General features: G+C 41.3%; 1 protein-coding gene across 3 annotated transcripts in view; it reads left to right on the top strand.

Annotated features, from left to right (window-relative positions):
- The window catches only part of LOC137376290 (son of sevenless homolog 1), a 365,559-nt gene that overhangs the window by 242,463 nt on the left and 98,868 nt on the right, over positions 1-24,228 (top strand). For 2 of the 3 annotated variants that reach the window (XM_068044541.1, XM_068044540.1), the window contains exons 7-8: positions 3,973-4,083; positions 4,186-4,284. The exons of the other annotated variant lie outside the window; for it this stretch is intronic. In XM_068044541.1, the coding sequence (XP_067900642.1) occupies positions 3,973-4,083; positions 4,186-4,284 (210 nt within the window). The remainder of the gene's footprint in view (positions 1-3,972; positions 4,084-4,185; positions 4,285-24,228) is intronic. 3 annotated transcript variants of the gene reach the window in all.

Below are 24,228 nucleotides of genomic sequence, written 5' to 3'. Positions count from 1 at the left end.
ATGGGTGCATGGCCATGCAGCAATTGGAAATGTGCTGAGCAGGGAACAAACTGGCCACGTACAAGAACATTCCCTTTAGGATGCGTGCATGCACAGCCACACGTCAATCTTGGAGACTGTACAGTTCAACAAGCCAGCCTTGCACAGCAAACAGAAATTAGAAGGAACATTACCTCAGACCCCTGAGCAAATTCTTCAAAAAGGAAATGCTTAGCATGACAGCACAGTTTCTGATCATCCAGGGTGTGTATCCAACTGCTGACTGTCCACAACAGGCCTAAAGAATGCCTACTTACAAATGACATTGATCTTGTCCATAGAGCTTAGATGTCACGGCTATAAATTGGAGCTTCTCTACAGCTGCAGCAAATGATTGGCTCTTAAAATCTCCCTGTTGAAAGGCTGATTGAATAGCTGGGCAAGCAATGCTGATGTACTTTGTTGGATCATAGTTTATCCACAGAAATGGATGATCCGTACAGAAATGATCAGGAATATCTTCTAGTCATAAAGGATTATAAATCTGCCCAGTTGCTGCATCTCGCTGTCTTTGTTTTTTGTTTTAAGACTGGCTATCAAGTAATTTGGGAGCATACTGTGTGTACAGTACTCTCTTCAGTGACATGTACGGTAATTAGAGGACTGTGCACAGCATTCTTTCTCACTTCATGTCAGCCACTAAATAAGTTATTTTAGCCAATACTTTTGCATCATGAGGCAGTTTTTCTATTTCTACTCTGCTTTTCTTTACTATTTGTACTCAAGTCAACATGGAGCTGAATATTGTTTCACTTTCTTTGGATGTTCTGATAGATGTTCTCTTCCTTTCCCCAGCCCTAGAGTACTTCACAAAATTTGAATGGAAAGAGCAGTGGTAATTCTGGTAATCCCATACTGGCCTTAAAGCAGCAGCTTTCAGATCTTGATGGGATTTCCATTCGTAGTTGCTTGGTCACATCTTTCACCCTGACCCAGATAGCTTCCACTTGACATCCTGGCTGTCATGAAGAGGCGTTTCTTCAACAAAGGCATTCCATTTCCAAGCATTTACTCACATCCAAAAAACCTGCCTAAAAAGGACCTGCACTACAAAATTTGTCCTGTGGTACTCCATTGCACAGTGTACTCATTTGTCATGTAGTAAAATACCTTTTAACGGCTTATTTTCCTGGGGCCCAATTCGATATAGCAGTGATTTTAGTCTTCTGTGATGGTCTGTGTTTGGATTCTTTGTGAACCATTGGCTTTCTGCCTCATGTTTTGGTGTTTCATGAGAGGCAAAGAGAAACTTGATCTTTTTTCTGCTTCCTTAATTTCTGAACGCCATACTTCACAAGCTTACATAGAGTCATAGAGAGATACAACACTGAAACAGGCCCTTCGGACCACCGAGTCTGTGCCAACCATCAACCACCCATTTATACTAATCCTACATTAATCCCATATTTCCTACCACATCCCCACCATTCTCCTACCACCTACCGACACTAGGGGCAATTTACAATGGCCAATTTACCTATCAACCTGCATGTCTTTGGGTGTGGGAGGAAACCGGAGCACCCGGCGGAAACCCACGCGGTCACAGGGAGAACTTGCAAACTCCGCACAGGCAGTACCCAGAACTGAACCCGGGTCGCTGGAGCTGTGAGGCTGCAGTGCTAACCACTGCGCCAGTGTGCCACCCATTGCACAGTGTACTCATTTGTCATGTAGTAAAATACCTTTTAATGTACATATTCACTCTTCAATCGCTTGGATATCATGCTTTTAGAGTGTTGTCTTGGAATGTCACATTACTCATTGCTTTAGTTTATATCTGCAGGTTGAGCAAGATACAGCTACTAATTGTCGATCAGCTTAACCTAATCACATACTGGTTGAACTGAGTGCAGCTAAGCTTAATACCGAAGATTTTGTAACATTCTTCCTAGTTCCATATATTATTCACACACAGCTAGGTCTCAATGTGACTATGTATGTATTTGTCAAGGGAAAAAACAGGAGAGTCAGAGTTTCTTCAAGGTATTACCCTCGCACTACTGCACAATATATGAATGATGCCACACCTGCAAGGCATCAGTTTTATTTTGACGGTAATGGAAATGTACCTACTGTGCTGTAATTCTTCAGATTTTTTGATATTTTGATGCCATTAATGTCCATTATTGTACAAGTTGCTGGATGTGCATGTTGCTGACATCAACTAATTTGCATCACAATTTGTTCTTGAATTTAACTGCCGCATCAGTTATTTGTGCCATGCTCTTTATTTTTGCTCTTGCAGGATCTTTCTCTTGGTACTAACTGATTTGACACCATTACTTCCCATTTAGTGTTGAAACATATTTAAGCACAACAAGATGCAAAACAGCTTGAGGTGCCTGCGATTGAACTTCATACTGAATTTTTCTTGGGTTCCCAGTCCACACCACATCTCTGGATCCATGTCGTCCTTAAAGGGGAAGTCATGAAACCACTTGATTAGATTAGAGGTACAGCACTGAAACAGGCCCTTCGGCCCACCGAGTCTGTGCCGACCATCAACCACCCATTTATACTAATCCTACACTAATCCCATATTCCTACCAAACATCCCCACCTGTCCCTATATTTCCCTACCACCTACCTATACTAGTGACAATTTATAATGGCCAATTTACCTATCAACCTGCAAGACTTTTTGGCTTGTGTGAGGAAACCGGAGCACCCGGAGAAAACCCACGCAGACACAGGGAGAACTTGCAAACTCCACACAGGCAGTACCCAGAATTGAACCCAGGTCCCTGGAGCTGTGAGGCTGCAGTGCTAACCACTGCGTCACTTGAGTGTGCCCTTGAATTCACACAGCTATTTTGGTTCGTACAAGTAAAATTGCTGGGGCTTTTCTTTAAAGGAAAAGGTTGCTAATACAGGGTGCTTTCTTTTGTCGACTCCAAAAGTCTTTAAAATGCCTCTTTGCCACAGCAGCTGATATTGAATTCCAGCCCTTGAACATGCAGTCTTCCTGTTGCAAGGCCACTGAAGTGTCTATCCAGACCGTAACCAAATTCCAAAGGCACAGTTTATCTGAAAGCCACAGCTGAATCTGACACAGCACTTGAAATTTATCATGTTTTTTCCGAAAAGATTCTGGGTAAAGTTTTCCTCCCACTTAACTGGTCCAGAACTCTGTTGCCTATGCTCTATTTCACATTAAGTTCTGCTCCACTATTAACCTTATCCTTATTGACCTGTGTATTGAGTTGTAATTCTCAACTTTGTTTACAAATCCCTTCACTGCTTTGCTCTTCCTATTTCTGCAATATCCTCCAGCCCTTTATTTCAGTTTATACCTCTGCCCTTCAGAATCTGCTCAGCTTTGCATCCCCTCTTCTCCCTGTTACAGCCATCATGTAACTACACTCTGGAATTTTCTTCCTATCTTCTCTCCTTTGCCATAGCTTTACCCACTTTCAAAATCCTCTTTGGCCATTCCTTTAATCACTTCCCCTAACTCTTGCCCTGACTCCTCTAGGGTCCACTCTCCCTTCTGAGACATCTTGTGATGTTTTATAAATGTGTTACTTAATAGAAGCGTTCAAACTGTAGTATCACCCTTTGAAAGAATGTGTTTGGAAAATTTTGCAGTTATACTTGCATTGGAATATTGTTTGTTCTAAAAACATTAAGTACTTCAGAGCTGTTGATTCCATGAGGTTGTCTTTGAACTCGTAAGCTATTTCAAAAGCTTTTGTTAAAATAAATTGAACAGTAGTTACACGGGGTAATCCCCATACCTTCATAAAATACCAGTTTCTGGTTTTATCATCTTAAAGCTTCACTTCAATTTGACTATGTTCTCTTTACAAGTGTTTTGCGTTACCAAAAAATAGAAATACATGCTCTTCAATGTATTTTATTACCTGATCACTGTAAAATTTAGATTTATTTCCTGATATATTTACAGGCAGCTATATTTTGACATTTTTTTAGGAGTTAGCATTTGATCCATATGAAAACTATGCACAGGACATACTACGGCCTGGCTTTCATGATCATTTTCTCAGCCTTCTATCCAAGCCAGGTGCTGCATTCTACTTACAGGTGAGCATTCCACAAATGTAAACAGCTTAAATTCTGCCACTTACATAGTAATTACAAATGTAATCTAGATTTTACAAGACTAATTGATATGTTTTATTTCAGTCAATAGGTGAAGGTTTCAAAGAAGCTGTGCAGTATGTTCTTCCCAGACTGTTACTGGCACCTGTTTACCATTGCCTGCATTATTTTGAACTTCTAAAGGTATGAATAGGAATTATTGTATTTACTTAAAATACAAATCATAGCTGAATAATAAACTACAAAATACATGAACACTAATATACAGTTGTGACAGATACACAGCATAAAGTAATGTTACGGCCACGTGATGTGACATGGGTGTTTCCCCCGTTCAACTCCCCACCTGACCGCAGCAAGTGTATTTGTATTAGAGTTCAGCCCCTTGGTGTTTTATTTTTCAAATAACCAGACGCCAACAGGTTTTCTTGTAGGTTTTCAAAAAAAAGGAAGTAAATTGTTTATTGATCAATACGCCTCATCCCAAAATTGTCACAACCACATCCACTCATGCATTCGTTCGTGCGCACGCACACACACACACTCACACAAGCACACACTCACGCACACACACAATAAACAGATTGAGAAGGAAAAGAGGAAGGTGGTTTTTAGTGGGGGAAAAGGTTACGATAAACCTGTTGAATTCCCTTGAGAATCAAGTTCTAGTTGGATGCAGGCCTGAGATGATTCTAGATGGATGCAGGCCTGAGATGATTGTAAATTTCTCTCTTGATTGAAGGTTCTGTTGAAGATGGTGGGTTACTTCTGGCTGTCACTACTGTATACTGTATATGTCGGATTTTTTCAGCAGGGCACTGTGCTTCCTAGCTTGGCTGGACCTCAAGCTGTTACAAGTAGACTCACCACCTGGGTCAGATTCTCCCTCTCTCTGGCTGTCTTTTTTTTAAGGTAAAACTGTGTCACTTCTCACCTGGTAGGAAACATTCTCTTTTTTATTGATGGTCATTGCACAATGGCCCAGGACGTGGCTACTTCACACCTCCTTTGCTTGAAAAGAAGACATTTAATTCTGGAATGTTTTTAGGATGGATGTAAGATGGGTTTCATTAACTCCTTTTGGCTTTGAAGATTTGTCCTTTGTCTTTGTTAGACTGCTTGAGTACACCAAAGGCCAATCTCCTTTTTTTCTTCAGTGGCCAATTTGGACCATTAAAAGTGAACAAAGTTTTAGGTGTATTTTTTAAAGACAAAATCCGTTTTCCATAATTCTTCAGAGTTAGCGCGTGATTGTTGTATCATCGCATTTCCGGTCTGCATGACAGTAACAAATGTGGTTAATTGTTTAATGAATAACTACTTGTCTCTCAAAATTCTGCAAAGAACTGTCAGTTGCAAAAACTATAATAGATTGAGGGACAGCATTCCATACTGTCACAGCTTGAAAAAGAAAATGATGAATCATACATCGTAACTAATGCCCTAGTTACACACCTTAAAAGTTGAGGAATTGCTAATGTGTTCAGTTATTTGCTAAAAACAGCAAATGTATCGTGCTGTTGGTCTTCCAGAATGTAACATGGTCGAACCTTGGAGCAGGATTTAGCATGGTATCGTAGAGAAACCCCAGAATAGGTATATGTCTGAACCGAATCCTGTGGAGTGCCACTACTCACTTCCAACCATTCTGAAAAACTGCTGTTGCTCCCTTCTAACGAGCTTTAAATCCAATTTGCTACCTTTTTTCTAATTGCATGCATCTTAATCTTCTCTCATATTCTCCTGTGTGGTACCTTGTCAAAGGCTTTCTGAAAGTCCATGTACACTACATCCACTGCATTTTCCACATCCACCACAAACTGTTACCTCCTCAAAAGTGTTCTGCTAGGTTTGATGAGCACCATATTCCTTCCTAAAATTTGTATCAGCTATTTGTAATTATTTTCTCACCTAGATAATTTAGTAATTTCATCACTAATGAATGATTCCAAAATTTGCCTCAATGTAGATGTTAAATTTCCTTGATCAGCTTTGTTTTTTTTGAAAATAGGTGTTATATTGGCACTCATCAGACATCCAGCACACATCCACACTCAATATAATTTCTAGAGCCTCTGCTATGCCTTATCCCATTTCTCTCAGGATCCTTGGATATATTTGTCAGATCTCAACACATTGTCCTTATTTTTGCTAAGTTCTCTAATATTCTCATTTTATTTATTATTTCTCTTATCTCTCTTAGTCATGAGGATTTTACCTTCTCTTCAATATTCTTCTCTTTGTAAACATTGTTATGAAGTACTTGTATCCCACCAGTATTCACTAAGCTCTGGAATTCCCTCCCTAAACCTCTCCATATCTCTAGCTTTCCTCCTTCAAATCGCTCCTTAAAACCTACCTCTTTGGCCAAGCTTTTGGTCACCTGTCCAAATAGCTCTCTGTGGCGCAGAATCAAATTTTGTCTCATCACTTCTACAAAGCGACTTGGGTTGTTCCTACTACATTAAAGATGCTATATGAATGCAAATTGTTGTTTATCCTCTGCTAATTCACTATCCAATCCAGGGGTCGTATCTGCCATTTTCTACTCTTTTTACTGATCTGTTTGTTGAATACTTAGAGATTCTTTCTGCGCTCCCTCTTTGCTTTCCTGATCTCTCTCTTATCATGTACTTATTTGTTAATTTCACTGTTATTTTTAGCATTTTAATCATACTTGTAGGACCATGTGCATTCCTTCCATTTTCATGTCCTACATTACAACAGTGACTACACTTCAAAAGTGCTTCATTGGCAGTAAAGCATTTTGAGACATCCGATGGTCGTGATGCAAGTCTTCCTTTTCTTGTGTCTAACCTCTTTATTTATACTTTAAATAGTCATTTTTAATTACAACAGTGCAGAATAAATATATGTAGTTCCCTTTTTAAAAACATCTCAATGTTAATTAATGGTCCTGTGTGACAATTTTTCTCTCTACTTCAGCTACTTTACTCCTTATCTTTCTGAAATCTGCCCATTTTTAATCAGGTGCCCTTGTATTTGTGTTAAGATTTTCCTTAACTCTTATTAGGCCACTGCTTCTGAAGTGCTCACCCACATTCAAGTCACTATCGAATCTATTTTGTTACTCGTAACAGGATTTAGCAGTTCTCTCCTTTTAAGCATATGAATATACAGAGGGAGTCCTATGCACAATTGTGGCTCTGTTTTTGAATTTATAAAAAAATTAGATTCATCATCTAACCACGGTCAACCCCATGGGCAATTTAATAGTATATCCAAAAATTTCTACTAATGCAAATATTTCTGTATGAAAGGTTCAATAAGTTTGGTGAAGTACTGATAAAAGTCGTAGAATCATGCAGCACTTAAGGAAGTCATTTGGCCCATCATGCCAATGCTGGCTTTTTGAAAGCACTATTCCATTAGTTCTACCGCTCTGCTCTTTCTTCAGAGACCTGCAGTTTTTCCCTTTGCAAGTATATATCCAATTCCCTTTTAAAAGTTGCCATTGAATCTGCTTCCACTAACCTTTCAGGCAGTGATTCCAACAACTTGCTGTGTATAAAAAAAAAAAAAAAAATTCTCCTCATCTCCTCTCTGGTTCTTTTGCCAATTATCTTAATTCAGTGTTCTCTGATAACTGACCTTCCTGCCACTGGAAACAGTTTCTCCTTATTTATTCGGTCAAAACGCTTCATAATTTTGAACACTACTTAAATCTCCCTTAACTTCTCTGCCGGAAGAAGAACAATCTTAGCTACTCTTCATATAACCCAATTCCCTTATCCCTGGTATCATTCCAGAAATCTCCTCTGCAGCCTTTCCAAAAGTGTGCCACTGTCTTCAGTACATAGCCGCCTAAGCAAATTCAACATGACAATCAAAATGTCAAATTATCACCGTCATACTATAGATCGTATGTATGTATAAAATAAATAAAACGGGTATTTGGGAGTGCACTTAAGTCTGGTCTCTGGATTCAAGTTACTTGATAGGAACGCAGGAACAGGATTAGGCCATTTAGCCCTTTGAGCCTACTTCACCATTCAGTGAGATCATGGCTGATCAGTGTCCAACACCATATAATCACCTTTGCCCCATATCCCTTAATACCTGTTGTTAATAAAATCGATCAGTTTTAGACTTAAAATTAACAATTGACTGACCATCAATTGCCATTTGCGGAAGAGAGTTCCAAACCTCTACCACCCTTTGTGTATTTCTTAATTTCTTAATTAAGTGTATTTCTTAATTTCACTCCTGAAAAGCCCCGCTCTAATTTTTAGATTGTGTCCAAGTAGACCAAGTGTCTGTCGAGGAGCACTTAGTAAGAGTAACCATCGTATCCTAAGGTTTAGACTTGTAATGCAGAAAAGCAAGGAACAAAACAAGGTAGAAGATCTAGATTGGAAGAGGGCTAATTTCAATGCGATGAGAAGAGGGTCTAGCCAGGGTAGAATGGAATCAAAGACTGACCGGAAGAACTGTACCAGAACTATGGAAGGAAGAGATGCCTCACGTACAGTCTAAGTACATTCCAGCGAGGGCAGAAGGTAAGGGAACCAATAACAGGCTCCTTGGATGACGAGGGAGATAGAGATTATGATTAAAAAAAGAGGGTGTATGATTCATGTCAGATGAATTCTTCAAGTGAGAACCAGGCCTTATACAATAATTTGAGAAGGGAGATGGAGGAAATTTAGACTAGCAAAGAGAGAATATATGAATAGAATGGCAGGCAACATAAAAGGGAACCCAAAGATCTTCTACCGGCATGTAAATAGTAAGTGAGTACTAAGAGGAGGAGTGGGGCATTTTAGGGACAAAGAGGGTAATATATGCTTAGAGGCGCAGGGCAAGGCTAATATAGTAAATGAGTACTTTGTATCAGTGTTCACTAAGGAATTGGAATCTGACAAAATATCCGTAGAAGCAGAGAGAATAGAGGCAATGGAGAGGTAAAAATTGAGAGGGGGGAGGTACTAAAAAGGCTCGCTATGCTTAGGGTACATAATTCACCTGGTCTGGATGGCTTGCATCCCAGGTTGCTAAAGGAAGTGGGGATGGAGATAGTGGAAGGGTTTGCCATAATCTTGGATTCTTCACTGGATACGGGGGAGGTACCAGGGATTGAAGAGTGGCAAATGTGACACCGTTATTCAAGAAAGGGTGTAAGGACAGTCCTAGTAACTACAGGTCAATCAGTGGTGGGTAAGGTTTTAGAAACAATAATCAGGGAAAGAATCAGCACATTCTTGGAGAGGTTCAAGTTAATTAAGCATAGCTAGCACTGATTTGTAAAAGGCAGATCATGCTTGACTAATTGAAATTTTTGAAGTAGCAGAGAAGGTTGATGAAGGTTGTTCATATAGATTTTAAGAAAGCGTTGATAAGGTACCACATAAAAGTCTGGTTAACAAACTTGAGGCTCATGGAATAGTTGGGTCAGTGTCCAATTGGATAAAAAATTTGGCTTAAGGACAGAAAGTGGTTGTTTTTCAGACTGGAGGATGGTAGACAGTGGTGTTCTCCAAGGGTCAGTGCTGGGACCACTGCTTTTTTTTGCTATATATAAATGACGGATCTTGGAATACAGAGTAGAATCTCAAAATTTGTCAATGACACCAAAATTGGAGGTGTGGCAAACAGTGAGGATGATGTGAACCACCTGCAACAGAATATAAATAGGCTAGCAGAATGGGCAGAGAGGTGGCAGATGGAATTTAATACTGACAAGTGTGAGGTGATGGATTTTGGCAGAAGGAATAGGAAGAGGCAATATATACTTAATGGCACCGTTCGAAGAGTGTGCAGAAACAGAGGGACTTGAGGCTGCATGTGCATCAATCTTTGAAGGTGGCGGGGCATAGGAACATAGGAGCAGGAGTAGGCCATTCAGCCTGTCGAGACAGCTGTGTCATTCAATTAGATCATGGCTGATCACCTATCTCAATGCCACTTTCCCGCACTATCCCTATATCCCTTAATGTCATTAGTATCCAGATATCTATCAATTTCTGTCTTGAGCATGCTCAATAATTGAGCTTCAACAGCCCTCTGGGGTAGAGAATTCCAAATATTCACCACCCTCTGAGTGAAGAAATTCTTCATCATCTCAATTTTAAATAGCATACCTCTTATTCTGAGACTATGCCCCCTGGTTCTAGACTCACCAGCCACGGGAAACATCCTGTCTACATCCACCCTGTCACGCCCTGTTAGAATTTTGTAAGTTTCAATGCGATCACCTGTCACTCTGTGAAACTTTAGAGAATACAGGCTGAGTTTCCTCAATCTCTCCTCATACGACAATCCCGGTATCCCAGGGATTAGTCTGGTGAACCTCCATTGCACTCCCTCTATGGCAAGTATATCCTTCCTTAGATGAGGAGACCAAAACTGTACACAGTACTCCAGGTGCGATCTCACCAAGGCTCTATACAATTGCAGCAAGACTTCTTTACACCTGTACTCAAATCCTCTTGCCATAAAGGCCAACATACTATTTGCCTTCCCGATTGCTTGCTGCATCTGCATGCTAACTTCTAGTGACTCATCAACAAGGACACCCAGATCCCTTTGGACATCAACACTTCCCAACCTCTCTCCATTCAAGAAATACTCTTATCTTTTTGGGGTTTTTGCAGCCAAAGTAGATAACTTCACACTTATTCACGTTCTATTCCATCTACCGTGTTCTTTCCCACTCATTCATTCAGACTATTGGGAGAGTGATTAGTAAAACATATAGGATCTTGGGTTTCATAAACAGGCATTGAGTACAAAAGCAGGCAAGTTATGCTGAACCTTTTTTATATCTCTGGTTAGGCCCCAACTGAAGTATTGTGTCCAGTTCTGGTCACCACACTTCAGGAAGGATGAGAGGGTTCTTCAGAGGGTGTAGAGGAGATTTACCAGAATAATTCCAAGGATGGGGGATTTTAGTTAGAAGGTTAGGTTGGAAAACTGGGGTTGTTCTCCTTAGAACAAAGGAGATTGAGGGAAGATTTAATAGAAATGTACAAGATCGTGACAGACTTAAATAAGTTAGACAAGAAAAAACTCTTCCCGTTGACTAATGGTACAAGGACTAGAGGATGCAGATTGAATGTTTTGGGCAAGAGATGCAGAGGGAATATGAGGAAGAACTTTTTTACGCAGCAGGTGGTACTGACCTGGAACTCGCTGCCCATAAGGGTAGTGGAAGCGGAGACAATCAATGACTTCAAAAGGAAATTTGATGGCCACTTGAAGGAAATAGGCTTGCAGGGCTATGTGGATCGAGCGGGGGAGTGGGACTGGCTGAATAGCTCGGTGAAGAGCCGGCATGGACCCGATTGGCCGAATGGACTCCTTTTGTGCCGTAAATGACTGTCAAGTAGTCCTAGACTCCTCAATCAGCAGAAGTAGCTTCCCTCTATCTTCCCAATCAGCTCACCTTAATATCTTGAAAACTTTAATCATATGATATCCCTTAACTTTATAAATTCCAGGGAATACAATCCTCATTTGTGTAATCTCTCCTCGTAATTTAACTTTTGGAGTCCATCTATCATTCTGGTAAACGTATGATGCACTTTCTCCAAGGCCAGTATACCCTTCCTAAGGTGTGGTACTCCCAGGTGTTGTCTAACTAGGGACTTGTATAGCTGTGGCATAAGTTCTACCACCTTGTATTCTAGTCCCTAGATAAAAGGCCCAGCATTCCGTTAACATTTTTGATTATTTTCTGTACCTGTCCATGACGTGTTGATGATCTATGTACTCTGTGTGCAGTCTCTTTGGACCTCCACTGTTTCTAGCTTTTCACCGTTTAGAAATTACTCTGCTGTGTCCTTTTTAGGTCCAAAGTGGATGACCTCACATTTGCTACATTGAAATCCATTTGCCAGTTTGTTCATTCTCTTAATCTATTAATACCTCTTTTTTTTGTAATTTTATGCTTCCATCTTGATGAAAGTTTAAGTTTTGAATTTGTAGTTCTCCAGTAATCTGAATTCTTTAATTGTGTTGCTGCATATACCCTTTTTCTGCATGAACATTTTCTTACATAACAAACTTTGCTTGCACAGAGTTCAGTTATTTTTCTAGCATTCTAATTTTAACAATGGCAACTATTTATTCAGTAAATTTATGTTCAGTCGTTTCTCATCAAAAGCAAGGTACAGACTAGAGAGTATGTTTTATCTTGGCTCGGTTAATAGCCCTCTTTCCTCTCGGTCTTTATCCCTATGTATGAAGCATCTGACAAGGTTCTTTTAAAGGCCTGTATAAATGCAGGTGTTGTAGTTCAAAAGTTTATGCTTTAAAGACCCTTACCAGAAGCTTGAGCTGACACTGGAGTACTGAGGGGAGTGCTACATTCATGGAGGTGATGTCCTTTGATTGAGACATTGAAATCATTATCTCATCTTTCTGTTTGGTCATTTAGATGAATGTTGTAAATCCCAAGGCACTATTTGAAGAACAGGGAGTGCTGCCAATGTCTTAACCAACCTACAAAAAAAATTAACTGGTCGTTTATTCAATTGCTGTTTGTGAGATGCTATTACTGGAGAATATCTGCCATATTTCCCGACATAACAATTACAAAATTTCAAAAGTAATCCATTTCTGAAGGACTTTTGATATGTTTCAATGTGATAAAGTATTCTATAAATACAAATATTATGAATAGCATGTACAGTTTATTTTGATGAATTAAACCTCTGAGAAATAGACTATAGTTGATAGGTTCTTACTGCATATGATACTTTCGTAATAGGAAAGCCAACTGAATAATAAGTGATGAAAGAGAAAGACATTGTTTTTATATTCAATGCAAAAGTTGCTTAAATAATATTTCAATCACAAGGTACCATATTTTCTATTGGGATCTGATAAAATTTGGTAAGATTTATGGCTTATAAAACATTTGAACTTGGTGGATTTTTAAAGTTAAGTACTTGTTTATTTCTTTTGGGCCTCCTTATCTCGAGAGACAATGGATACGCGCCTGGAGGTGGTCAGTGGTTTGTGAAGCAGCGCCTGGAGTGGCTATAAAGGCCAATTCTGGAGTGACAGGCTCTTCCACAGGTGCTGCAGAGAAATTTGTTTGTTGGGGCTGTTGCACAGTTGGCTCTCCCCTTGCGCCTCTGTCTTTTTTCCTGCCAACTACTAAGTCTCTTCGACTCGCCACAATTTAGCCCTGTCTTTATGGCTGCCCGCCAGCTCTGGCGAATGCTGGCAACTGACTCCCACGACTTGTGATCAATGTCACACGATTTCATGTCGCGTTTGCAGACGTCTTTATAACGGAGACATGGACGGCCGGTGGGTCTGATACCAGTGGCGAGCTCGCTGTACAATGTGTCTTTGGGGATTACTTGCATGTTAATGAAGGTAACATATATAACCATAAAACTCTTGGAAGTATGTGTAATTAAGATGCTCATCATGGTTGTGTCTTTGGCTAAGAATTTGAGATTGAAGTACACTGTCAAAACAAAGCTTTTAAAGTGTCTTTTTGTAAGGGGACCTGTTTTCGGATAGCAAGTGGAAATGCTGCTAGCAAGTTGCAAAAACTGTCAATAGAGTGCAAAGTAATCTTTGGTATAGCTCCAAATCACACACCATGTTGTATACACTTATTAGGGAAATGCAAGAACCGTTTGTGTAAAGCGTAGGTCCACAACTGAATGCAAAAAACATTGGTATTTATTTTTTAAATCCAAATTCAAATCATGCTGTCATTCTCCAAGTTTATTTCTTAAGTGTGTTATGAGTGCTTCCTTTTTTGGGGGGTAAATTTTGAAGGGTTGTGGTTTAAATCTGAAGAGGAGTCCATGGATGTTTTTTTTCTTTTACAAGTGTCACTGAGAGGTCTGGACTGTAAACAATTACTGGAAGGCAGCTGTCTTCAAGTAATTACCCAGCAGGGGTTGTTTTTGACTTGGGGAAGATGTTTACAGAGAAATGACAGGTCAATATTTATAGGGGTCAGGAGACTTGACTCGTGACATTGTTTATGGTTTTGCTTTGGACAGTGAATTGGGATATGGACAATGATTTGAAAAGACAGTTAAAGAAGACTTGCAAAGAAGAACAAACCACCCCAACTCCGTCTGTTCCAGCTGTTTGGAAAAAGCCTACCAGTTTTCCATGTCTCGAGCAGCTGAAAAGCAAGTGTAAGAAGCAGACTGAAACTGTGGCTACATTCCTCCTGTAAGGTCTGTGTCTGAAACCTCTGTTGCTGAATTTCCTGGAAGCCTACCCAAACTGATCTTCAACATCGCCTGAAAAGAACTGTTCTAGGAAGATCCCAGTGACAGCCGTCTATACACATTTGGGACGCCAAACCAAACAAATGACATCATTGCATATCTTCTCTTTCTTCTTCAAGAATTAGCAAGGATTGAACCCAAGTGTTTTCTCGTCTTTTTGTAATAGAGCTCTGAAACGCAAATCCCTTTCTTTATCCGGTTAACCTATGTATGTGTGTGTGTGTGAAAGTGTGCGAGGCTAGGGTAAAAAGGGAACTTTGGTATTTCAATCTGTGTTTATGCTTTACTTCATTACTGGTTAAGACTTGTTTTACAATAAACTGATAATTTTGTTGTTTATTAAAGAAACCAGGGTGGTGTGTTTTATTCTGGGATAAAAATAGAGTCTATGACCGTATAGAAAAGTGGGAAAAAAATTTAAATATGTGTTGTGACCCGTAGAGAAGTGGAACTAGAATAAACAGTGCATTCCTCCCGCCTCAGTCGTAACATACAATTTCTTTGCGGGATAAACCCAATGCCGATGATGTGTAATTGTAAGTGGGGTGATAATAATTGAAAAAGGAAAAGTAAAAAACAAAAGGTTTCCTGTGCAGTAGATTAAAGTTTACTCTACAGAATGTCTTTAACAGTTGCTGCGACTTTTTTGGGGAAGGAGGATGTATCCCTGAGTGCTTTGAGACACTTAACCAAGGTTAAACTAAAGGATTTGGCAGACTGTTGGTGTTAGAGCTAAAACCAGGAGCTAAGAAAGCAGACCTGATTGATGTAACAGTGCACCATTTGAAATTGGAAGAAGAAAAAAGCAAACCAGAGTGTAGTGCAGTTGAATTAGCTAAAATTCAGTTGCAAATGAAGTAGATTGAGCAGGAACAAGAAGGAGACAAACTTAAGCTTGGCAAAGAAATAGAAATGAGAAAATTTGAGCAGGAACAAGAATTGAAAAAACCTGAGCTTGAAAAAGAATTGACAGTGAGAAAACTTGAACTAGAATTTCAAAGAGAAAGAAGGAAGGAAATTTGAAGTTTAACGAGCTGGAATTAAGACAACAGGGTGGCCTTAACTTCAAGGAAAATTCTGGTGAGAAATGATCTGACTACAGCCCAGGACCCAGTGGGGAGCTGTGCAAGCCCTCCCTGAGTTTGAAGAAAGGGACATAGAGGCATTTTTCATTTCCTTTGAAAAGATATCGAGACAGATGAAGTGGCCAAAGGAGAGCTGGACACTGCTTATGCAAAGCAGGTTGATGGGCAGAGCTCATGAAGTTTATGCCATGCTTTCTGAGGAAGCTTCTGCAGATTATGAGATGGCAAAAATAGCTATTCTCACTACATACGGGTTAGTCCCTGAAGCGTACCGGCAGAAATTTTGGAACCTCCGGAAATTGTCTAGGCAGATTTGTATAGAATTTGAGAGGGTTAAGTAAATTAATTTTGATGGTTGGAAACGGCACTAAAGGTAGAGGCCACATATGAGAATCTTCGGGAACTAAGGCTGGAAGAATTTAAAAATTCACTCCTTCCATTAGTAAGAACCCATGAAGAGAACCAGAAGCTTTCAACGGCCAGACAGGCAGCGGAAATTGCTGATGATTATGAGTTTGTTTATAAGCCCGAACCCTTTGTCCATCACCCCCACAAACCCGAGAAGGATAGAAGGTGGGCAGGTGAAAGGAAGGCAAGTAGCCGGGGACAGCTGGGAACGCCCCAGGACTTCCTCCGCAGGTCAGAAAGGAAGATGTTGAGGGTAGAAGTGAGGTCCGCAAGCCTAAGTGTTTCCATTCTCAAAAGGTGGGACACCTTGTTGCAGAATGCTAGAAGTTGCGGGGTAAATCCATGGGACTTATTGGGGCACCTAAAGCCAATGCGGAGAAAGGGGCCCTGACCGAGAGTACAGCAGATCAGGCTGTAGCTCTGACTGCAGCTGTAAGGCCAAGTACAAAAACCACTGTGAGTGCAGGGGTTGTGAATAAGATACCTGAGAGTTATAGGGAATTCCTGTTGAAAGGAAAAATGACTCCTTATCCCTCAAGTGAGACAGGTAAGCCTATAATTATACTTAGGGATATAGGAGCAACCCAAACTCTTTTGCTGGGGCAAAGGCATAACATTTCCACCAGAGAGTACACTGAATGCCAAGGTTTTAGTGAATGGTATTGGCGGGGAGTATATATCCGTACCTTTGTATCGGGTGCACCTAGAGTGTGACCTAATGTCTGGAAGAGTAACTGTAGGAGTTGTCCACAGTTTGCCAGTAGACGGCGTTGATCTACCCTGGGGAATGATTTGACCGGAGCGAAGGTAGTAGCTTCTCCAGTAATCACGGCAAAACCAAGTGAAGTTAAAGAAACAGAACAGTTGTGGGAAAAGGTTCCAGGATTTTTTCCTTCATGTGTAGTAACCCAAGCAATGGCCAACCAAGTTCCATTGTTGGAGGTAAAATTGGCACCACAGACAGAATACTGAATATCTGAAACTTTCTTTGGGGATTTGGATAATCCAAAGGAAATGTTTCATAAGTCTTCTCTAATCAATGCTCAGCAAGCCAATCCAGAGTTAAATAAAGTGGCACAATCAGCTCCAAAAGAAGCTGAGGCAAAAGGAGTTTCAGAAGGCTGCTGTATTAAAAAATGGGATGCTGATGAGGAAGTGGAGACCTCCTTACAGACCTGCAGATGAAGAATGGACGATAGTTCATCCGAGAGTGGTACCGCCAAAGTATCGCCAGGAACTATTGAAGATAGCGCATGAAATTCCTATAGTGGGACATGTGGGGATCTGGAAGATCCAATCATGTTTAAGTCGACATTTTCACTAGCCAGGTCTTTCCAAGGATGTGGTGTAGTTTTGTAAAACATGCCATACATGCCAGATTGTGGGAAAACCACAACCTGCCATAAAACTGGCCTCTCTAATTCCCATGCCATTTTTTGGGGAACCACTTAGTAGGCTGTTGGCAGACTGTGTAGGATCCTTCTGGAAAACAAAAACAGGACACCAATATATACTCACTATCATGGATATGGCTACTCGGTTCCCAACCACCATTCCCTGGTGAACAATTTCTGCTACGGCAGTGGTAGAGAAGTTAACCCAGTTCTTCACTAGCCGAGGATTACCGATTGAGATTCAGTCGGATCAGGGTTCCAGTTTTATGTCTAAAATTTGTCAGGAAGTTATGGGTAATTTGGGTATAACACAGTTAAAGTCTTCAGCATATCACCCACAGGCACCAGGGGCTTTAGAAAGGTACATTCAGACCCTCAAAATCAGGGCATAATGTCATGAATATCCCCATGTTTGCTAGAATTTCTTTTGTTTGCCACTAGGATTCACCTAATGAATCTCCCAGTTTTAGTCCTTTTGAATTAGTTTATGGACAAGAGATAAGAGGTGCTCCAAAACTAATTAAAGAAAGGTTTTTAGAACAGAAGGACGAATCTTCTGTGCTAGATTATGTATCCGTGTTCCGGGAACGGCTCACGAGAGCTTGCAAAGTGGCTCAGGAACACCTTAAAGCTTCCAAAACAACTATGAAAAAATGGGCACACAAGCATGCCAAGACCCAAAAATTTCAACCAGGAGATGAGGTGCTAATATTACTGCCTTTACAGGATGAACCGCTGAAAGCATATTTCAGTGGTCCATATAAAGTCAGCAAGAATTGGTAAAGTCAATTATTTGATTGACACCCCAGATCACTGGAAAAAGAATTGGCTGTATCATATTAATAGTTGAAACAATATTATCTCTGGGAGGAGGATAAGCAAGCACAGGTATGTCAGGTAGTACGGACAGAGAAGGATGAAAGGGATAGTGAGGATGAGGCAAAAGGAGGCCTAGATAATTCTCAAATTGAACCTCCTACTATCTGGTTAGCTAATACTGAATTGTTAGGGAGATGGACACAATGCTTTCATATTCAGATGCAGTACAACGCGAAGACCTAACAAGGCTACTCACTGCATTCAAAAGAGTCTGTAGAGATAAGCTAGGATGTACAACCTTAGCCACACATGATGTGGATGTAGGGGAATCGTTTCCTATAAAACATCATCCTTACTGCTTAAGTCCAGAGAAACCGGCCCTGATAAAAGCAGAAATCCAATACATGCTACTAAACCACCTAATTGAACCCAGTCAAAGCAGTTGGAATTCCCCAGTGTTATTAGTGCCTAAGCCTGACGGTTGAGCTAGACTCTGTACAGACTACAGAAAGGTTAATGCAGTAACAAAGGCAGACTCCTACCCAATTCCTCGCTTGGAAGACTGTATTGACAGAGTGGGCAGTGCCATGTTTCTTACAAAAGTAGATTTGTTAAAGGGAGACTGACAAATTCCTTTACACCCCGAGCTAAAGAAATATTGGCCTTTGTCACCCAAGACAGTCTTTTCCAATGCTGAGTGATGCCATTCGAGCTAAAAAATGTCCCAGCAACCCTTCAGAGACGAATGAACAAACTGGTAGCCAGTGTTCCTAACTATGTCGGTTATCTTGATGTGTTGGTATACAATGACACTTGAAACAACTAGAAGCACTGTTTAAAAAAAATTACAGTTGGCTGATTTGGTAATAAACTTTACCAAAATTTCAAAAACCAGAATACTAGACTATTCTGATGGGGTTGACTATTACAGCCCTACCTATCACTTAAAGATTATCAACATTATGGGCAAAAATAATGTAATTGCAGATGTTTTGTCTAGGATTTAACTTTGCTTTGAATTATCTGAATGCAAAGATGGTAAGCAGAACTGTATTAACTGCAGGTAAAGAGTGAATGAGTGTGAAAATATGTTTTAAATTTTTTTCATTTTTTTCCCACACTTTGTAATGAAATGCATTTAAAAAGTGTTTCATTCCTCCAAGGGTGGAGGTGTTATGAGTGCTTCCTTTTTTTGGGTAGATTTTGAAGATTTGTGGTTTAAAACTGAAGAGGAGTCCATGAATGTTTTTTTTTAGCAAGGGTCACTGAGAGGTCTGGACTGTAAACAGTTACTGGAAGGCACCTGTCTTCAAATAATTACCCAGCAAGGGTTGTTTTTGACTTGGGGTAGATGTTTACGGAGAAGTGGCAGGTCAAGATTTGTAGGGGTCAGGAGGCTTGATTCATTTGACATTGTTTATGATTTCACTTTGGACAGTGAATTGGGATGTGGACAATGGTTTGAAAAAACAGTTGGAGAAAATTTACCAAGAAGAACAAACCACTCCAACGCAGCCTGTTCCAGCAGTTTGGAAAAAACCTACCAGTTTTCCATCTCTCAAGCTGAAAAGCAAGTGTAAGAAGCAGACTGAAACTGTGGCTGCATTCCTCCTGTAAGGCCTGTGGCTGAAACCTCTGTTGCTGAATTTCCTGGAAGCCTACCCAAACTGAACTTCAACATCGCCTGAAAAGAACTGTCCTAGGAAGATCCCAGTGATGGTGTATACGCATTTGGGACGCCAAACCAAAACAAATGACATCTTTCCATATATTCTCTTTCTTCAAGAATTAGCAAGTATTTAACCCAAGTGGTTTTTTTTGTAATAGAGCTCTGAAACACAAATCCCTTTCTTTATCCGGTTGACCGGTATATATGTGTGTGAGGAGCTAAGGTAAAAAGAGAACTATAATATTTCAATCTGTGTCTTTATTCTTTACTTCATTACTGGTTAAGACTTGTTTTATAATAAACTGATAATTTTGTTGCTTATTAAAGAAACCTGGTTGGTGTTTTTTTTCTGGGATAAAAATAGAGTTGACCGTATCGGTAAGTGGGAAAAAATTTAATAAATGTTGTGACCCGTGGAGAAGTGGAACTAGAATAAACAGTGCCTTCCCCCTACTTCGGTCGTTACAAGTCTCCCTATTCACACGTTTTGTTTGCTATCAAGGTTCATCTTGGGTCTTTTAAAGATATTTAATTAGGATGAGAAGTGACACTCTTTGCTTCTTCCTTGCCCTACTGCATGCTGTGTCTATCTGTTTTACTGTCTCTCACAGATGTTAGTAATTAAATGTACATTTTCTAACTGTTAGAGTAACGCAAGTAAAAAAGAGGTATTCTGATTGCTTCAACATTTACCTTTTATTTGAAGAGTCGATTAAAATTAGGATAATGAAAGAAATTGTCTCTCTGTCAACTTAATATGCTTTCTGAAGCTCACCCCAGTGATGGAGTACTTTGGGAATCATAGTCACCTTTTTCCTCCCAAGCATGCTACACTTACTATGTCATGTCTCAAATTACTTTCATACTGTATCCCAAAATGTTATTTTCTGAAAGAAATCTAATTTGCATTTTAATGAATCAAAACTAACTGCTTCTACCATCTCCATCGGCAGTCTGTTCCATAGATTGACCACTCAGTCCCTGAAATATTGTTTCCGCAGATTAGTTTTGAATTTACCCCCCATCAAGCACCGACCATGTCCTCTGGTTCTACTGTTATGGAAAAGCTGAGCTAGCTTGTCATGATATACATTACCAATCCCTTTAGTATCCTAAAATCAGCAATCAGATCACCTCTTAATCTCTTTTACAGAGAGCATGCGCGATATACATAATCGGTCCTCATTCCCCTCAATCCTTGGTTGCTTTCTTTTCAAGTAATTTTGAAAAATAACTAAACACAAACTGCTAGCATCTAAAGAAAAATATTCCATCAGTTCAGCTGACAATTACTTATGTATCCTGGGAAATTAGTACACCACACATGTTCAAACTAAACAATCTGCATGAGTTGGGGAGGCGGTGGCATAGTGGTATTGTCGTCACTGGACAAGTCACCCAGAGACCCAGGGTATTGCTCTGGAGACCAGGGTTCAAATCCCACCACAGCAGAAGGTGGAATTTGAATTCAATTAATATATCTGGAATTAAAAACTAGTCTAATGATCACCATGAAACCATTGTCGATTGTTGTAAAAACCCATCTGGTTCACTAATGTCCTTTTAGGGAAGGAAATCTGCTGTCATTACCTGCTCTGGCCGACATGTGACTCCAGACCCACAGCAATGTGGTTGACTCTTACATGTCCTCTGAAATGGCCTAGCAAGCCACTCAGTTGTATCTAACCGCTACGAAGTCAATAAAAAGGAATGAAACCAGACGGACCACCTGGCATCGACCTAGGCACTGGAAACAACAACGGCAAACCCAGCCCTGTCGACCCTGCAAAGTCCTCCTTACTAACATCTGGGGGTTTGTGCCAAAATCTGGAGAGCTATCCCACAGACTAGTCAAGCAACAGTCTGACATAGTCATACTCATGGAATCATACCTTACCGGCAATGTCCCAGACACTGCCATCACCATCCCCGGGTATGGCCTGTCCCACCGGAAGGACAGACCCAGCAGAGGTGGCGGCACAGGAGGGAGTTGCCCTGGGAGTCCTCAACATCGACTCCGAACCCCGTGAAGTCTCATGGCATCAGGTCAGACGTGGCCAAGGAAACCTCCTGCTGATTACCACCTACATGCCCTCCCTCAGTTGATGAGTCAGTATTCCTCCATGTTGAACACCACTTGGAGGAAGCACTGAGGGTGGCAAGGGCACAGAATGTACTCTGGGTGGAGCACTTCAATGTCCATCACCAAGAGTTGCTCGGTAGCACCACTACAAAAAAAAAACTAGCGACCTAGCTGGCCGACTCCTAAAGGACATAGCTGCTAGACTGGGTCTGCAGCAGGTGGTGAGGGAATCAACAAGAGGGAAAAACATACTTGACCTCGTCCTCACCAATCTGCCTGCCGCAGATGCATCTGTCCATGACAGTGTTGGTAGGAGTGACCACCGCACAGTCCTTGTGGAGACGAAGTCTTGCCTTCACATTGAGGATACCGTCCATCGTGTTGTGTAGCACTATCACCGTGTTAAATGGGATAGATTTCGAACAGATCTACCAATGCAAAACTGGGCATCCATGAGGCTCTGTGGGCCATCAGCAGCAGCAGAATTGCACTCAACCACAATCTATAACCTCATGGCCCCGCATATCCCCCACTCTACCATTACCATCAAGCCAGGAGACCAACCTTGGTTCAATGAAGAGTGCAGGAGGGCATGCCAGGTGTAGCACCAGGCATACTTCAAAATGAGGTGTCAGCCTGGTGAAGCTACAACAGAGGATGACTTGCATGCCAAACTCCGCAAGCAGCATGCAATAGACAGAGCTAAGTGATCCCATAACCAACGGATCAGATCTCAGCTCTGCAGTCCTGCCACATCCAGCCGTAAATGGTGGTGGACAATTAAACAACTAACTGGAGGAGATGGCTCCACAAATATCCGCATCCTCAATGATGGGGGAGCCCAGCACATCAGTGCAAAAGATAAGGCAGAAACATTTGAAACAATCTTCAGCCAGTAGTTCAGAGTTGATGATCCATCTCTGCCTCCTCCTGATGTCCCCAGCATCACAGATGCCAGTCTGCAGCCAATTCGATTCACTCTGCGTGATATCAAGAAACGACTGAAGGCACTGGATACGTCAAAGGCTACGGGCCCTGACAATATTCCGGCAATAGTACTGAAAACCTGTGCTCCAGAACTTGCGCCCCTAGCCAAGCTCTTCCAGTACAGCTACAACGCAGGCATCTACCTGGCAATGTGGAAAATTGCCCAGGTATGTCCTGTACACAAAAAGCAGGACAAGTCCAACCCGACCAATTACTGCCCCATCATTCTAATCTCAATCATCAGTAAAGTGATGGAAGGTGTTATCAACAGTGCCATCAAGCAGCACTTGCTTAGCAGTAACCTGCTCAGTGACACTCAGTTTGGGTTCCGCCAGGGCCATTCAGCTCCTGACCTCATTACAGCCTTGGTTCAAACATGGGCAAAAGGGCTGAACTCAAGGTGAGGTGAGAGTGACTGCCCTTGACATCAAGGCCGCATTTGACCGAGTATGGCATCAAGGAGCCCAAGAAAAACTGAATTCGGGAAAAATTCTCCCATGGTTGGAGTCATACCTAAATCAGAGGAAGTTGGTTGTGTTTGTTGGAGGTCAATCATCTGAGCTCCAGGACATAACTGCAGGCATTCCTCAGGGTAGTGTCCTAGGCCCAACCGTCTTCAGTTGCTTCATCAATGACCTTCTTTCATTCATAAGGTCAGAAGTGGGGATGTTCGCTGATGATTGCACAATGTTCAGCACCATTCGTGACTCCTCAGATACTGAAGCAGTCTGTGTAGAAATGCAGCAAGACCTGGACAATATCCAGGCTTGGGCTGATAAGTGGCAAGTAACATTCCCGTCACACAAGTGCCAGACAATGACCATCTCCAGCAAGAGAGAATCTAACCATCTCCCCTTGACATTCAATGGCATTACCATTGCTGAATCCCCCACTATCAACATCCTAGGGGCTACCATTAACCAGAAACTGAACTGGAGCAGCCATATAAATACCGTGGCTACAAGAGCAGGTCAGAGGCTGGGAATCCTGCGGCGAGTAACTCATCTACTGACTCCCCAATGCCTGTCCACCATTTACAAGGCATAAGTCAGGAGTGTGATGGAATACTCTCCACTTGTCTGGATGGTTGCAACCCCAACAAGAAGCTCGACACCATCCAGGACAAAGCAGCCTGCTTGATAGGCACCCCATCTACAAACATTCACTCCCTCCACCACCGACGCATAGTGGATGCACTGCAGCAACGCACCAAGGCTCCTTAAACAGCACCTTCCAAACCTGCGACCTCTACCAACTAGAAGGATAAGGCAGCAAATGCCTGGGAACAGCACCACCTGCAAGTTCCCCTCCAAGTCCCACACCATCCTGACTTGGAAATATATCGTCATTCCTTCACTGTCGCTGGGTCAAAATCCTGGAACTTCCTTCCTAACAGCACTGTGCGTGTACCTACCTCACATGGACTGCAGCGGTTCAAGAAGACAGCTCACCA

Source organism: Heterodontus francisci, chromosome 13 (genome assembly GCF_036365525.1).
Source record: "Heterodontus francisci isolate sHetFra1 chromosome 13, sHetFra1.hap1, whole genome shotgun sequence".
NCBI classification, from domain to species: domain Eukaryota; kingdom Metazoa; phylum Chordata; class Chondrichthyes; order Heterodontiformes; family Heterodontidae; genus Heterodontus; species Heterodontus francisci.
This window is presented reverse-complemented; position numbering and strand designations above follow the sequence as displayed.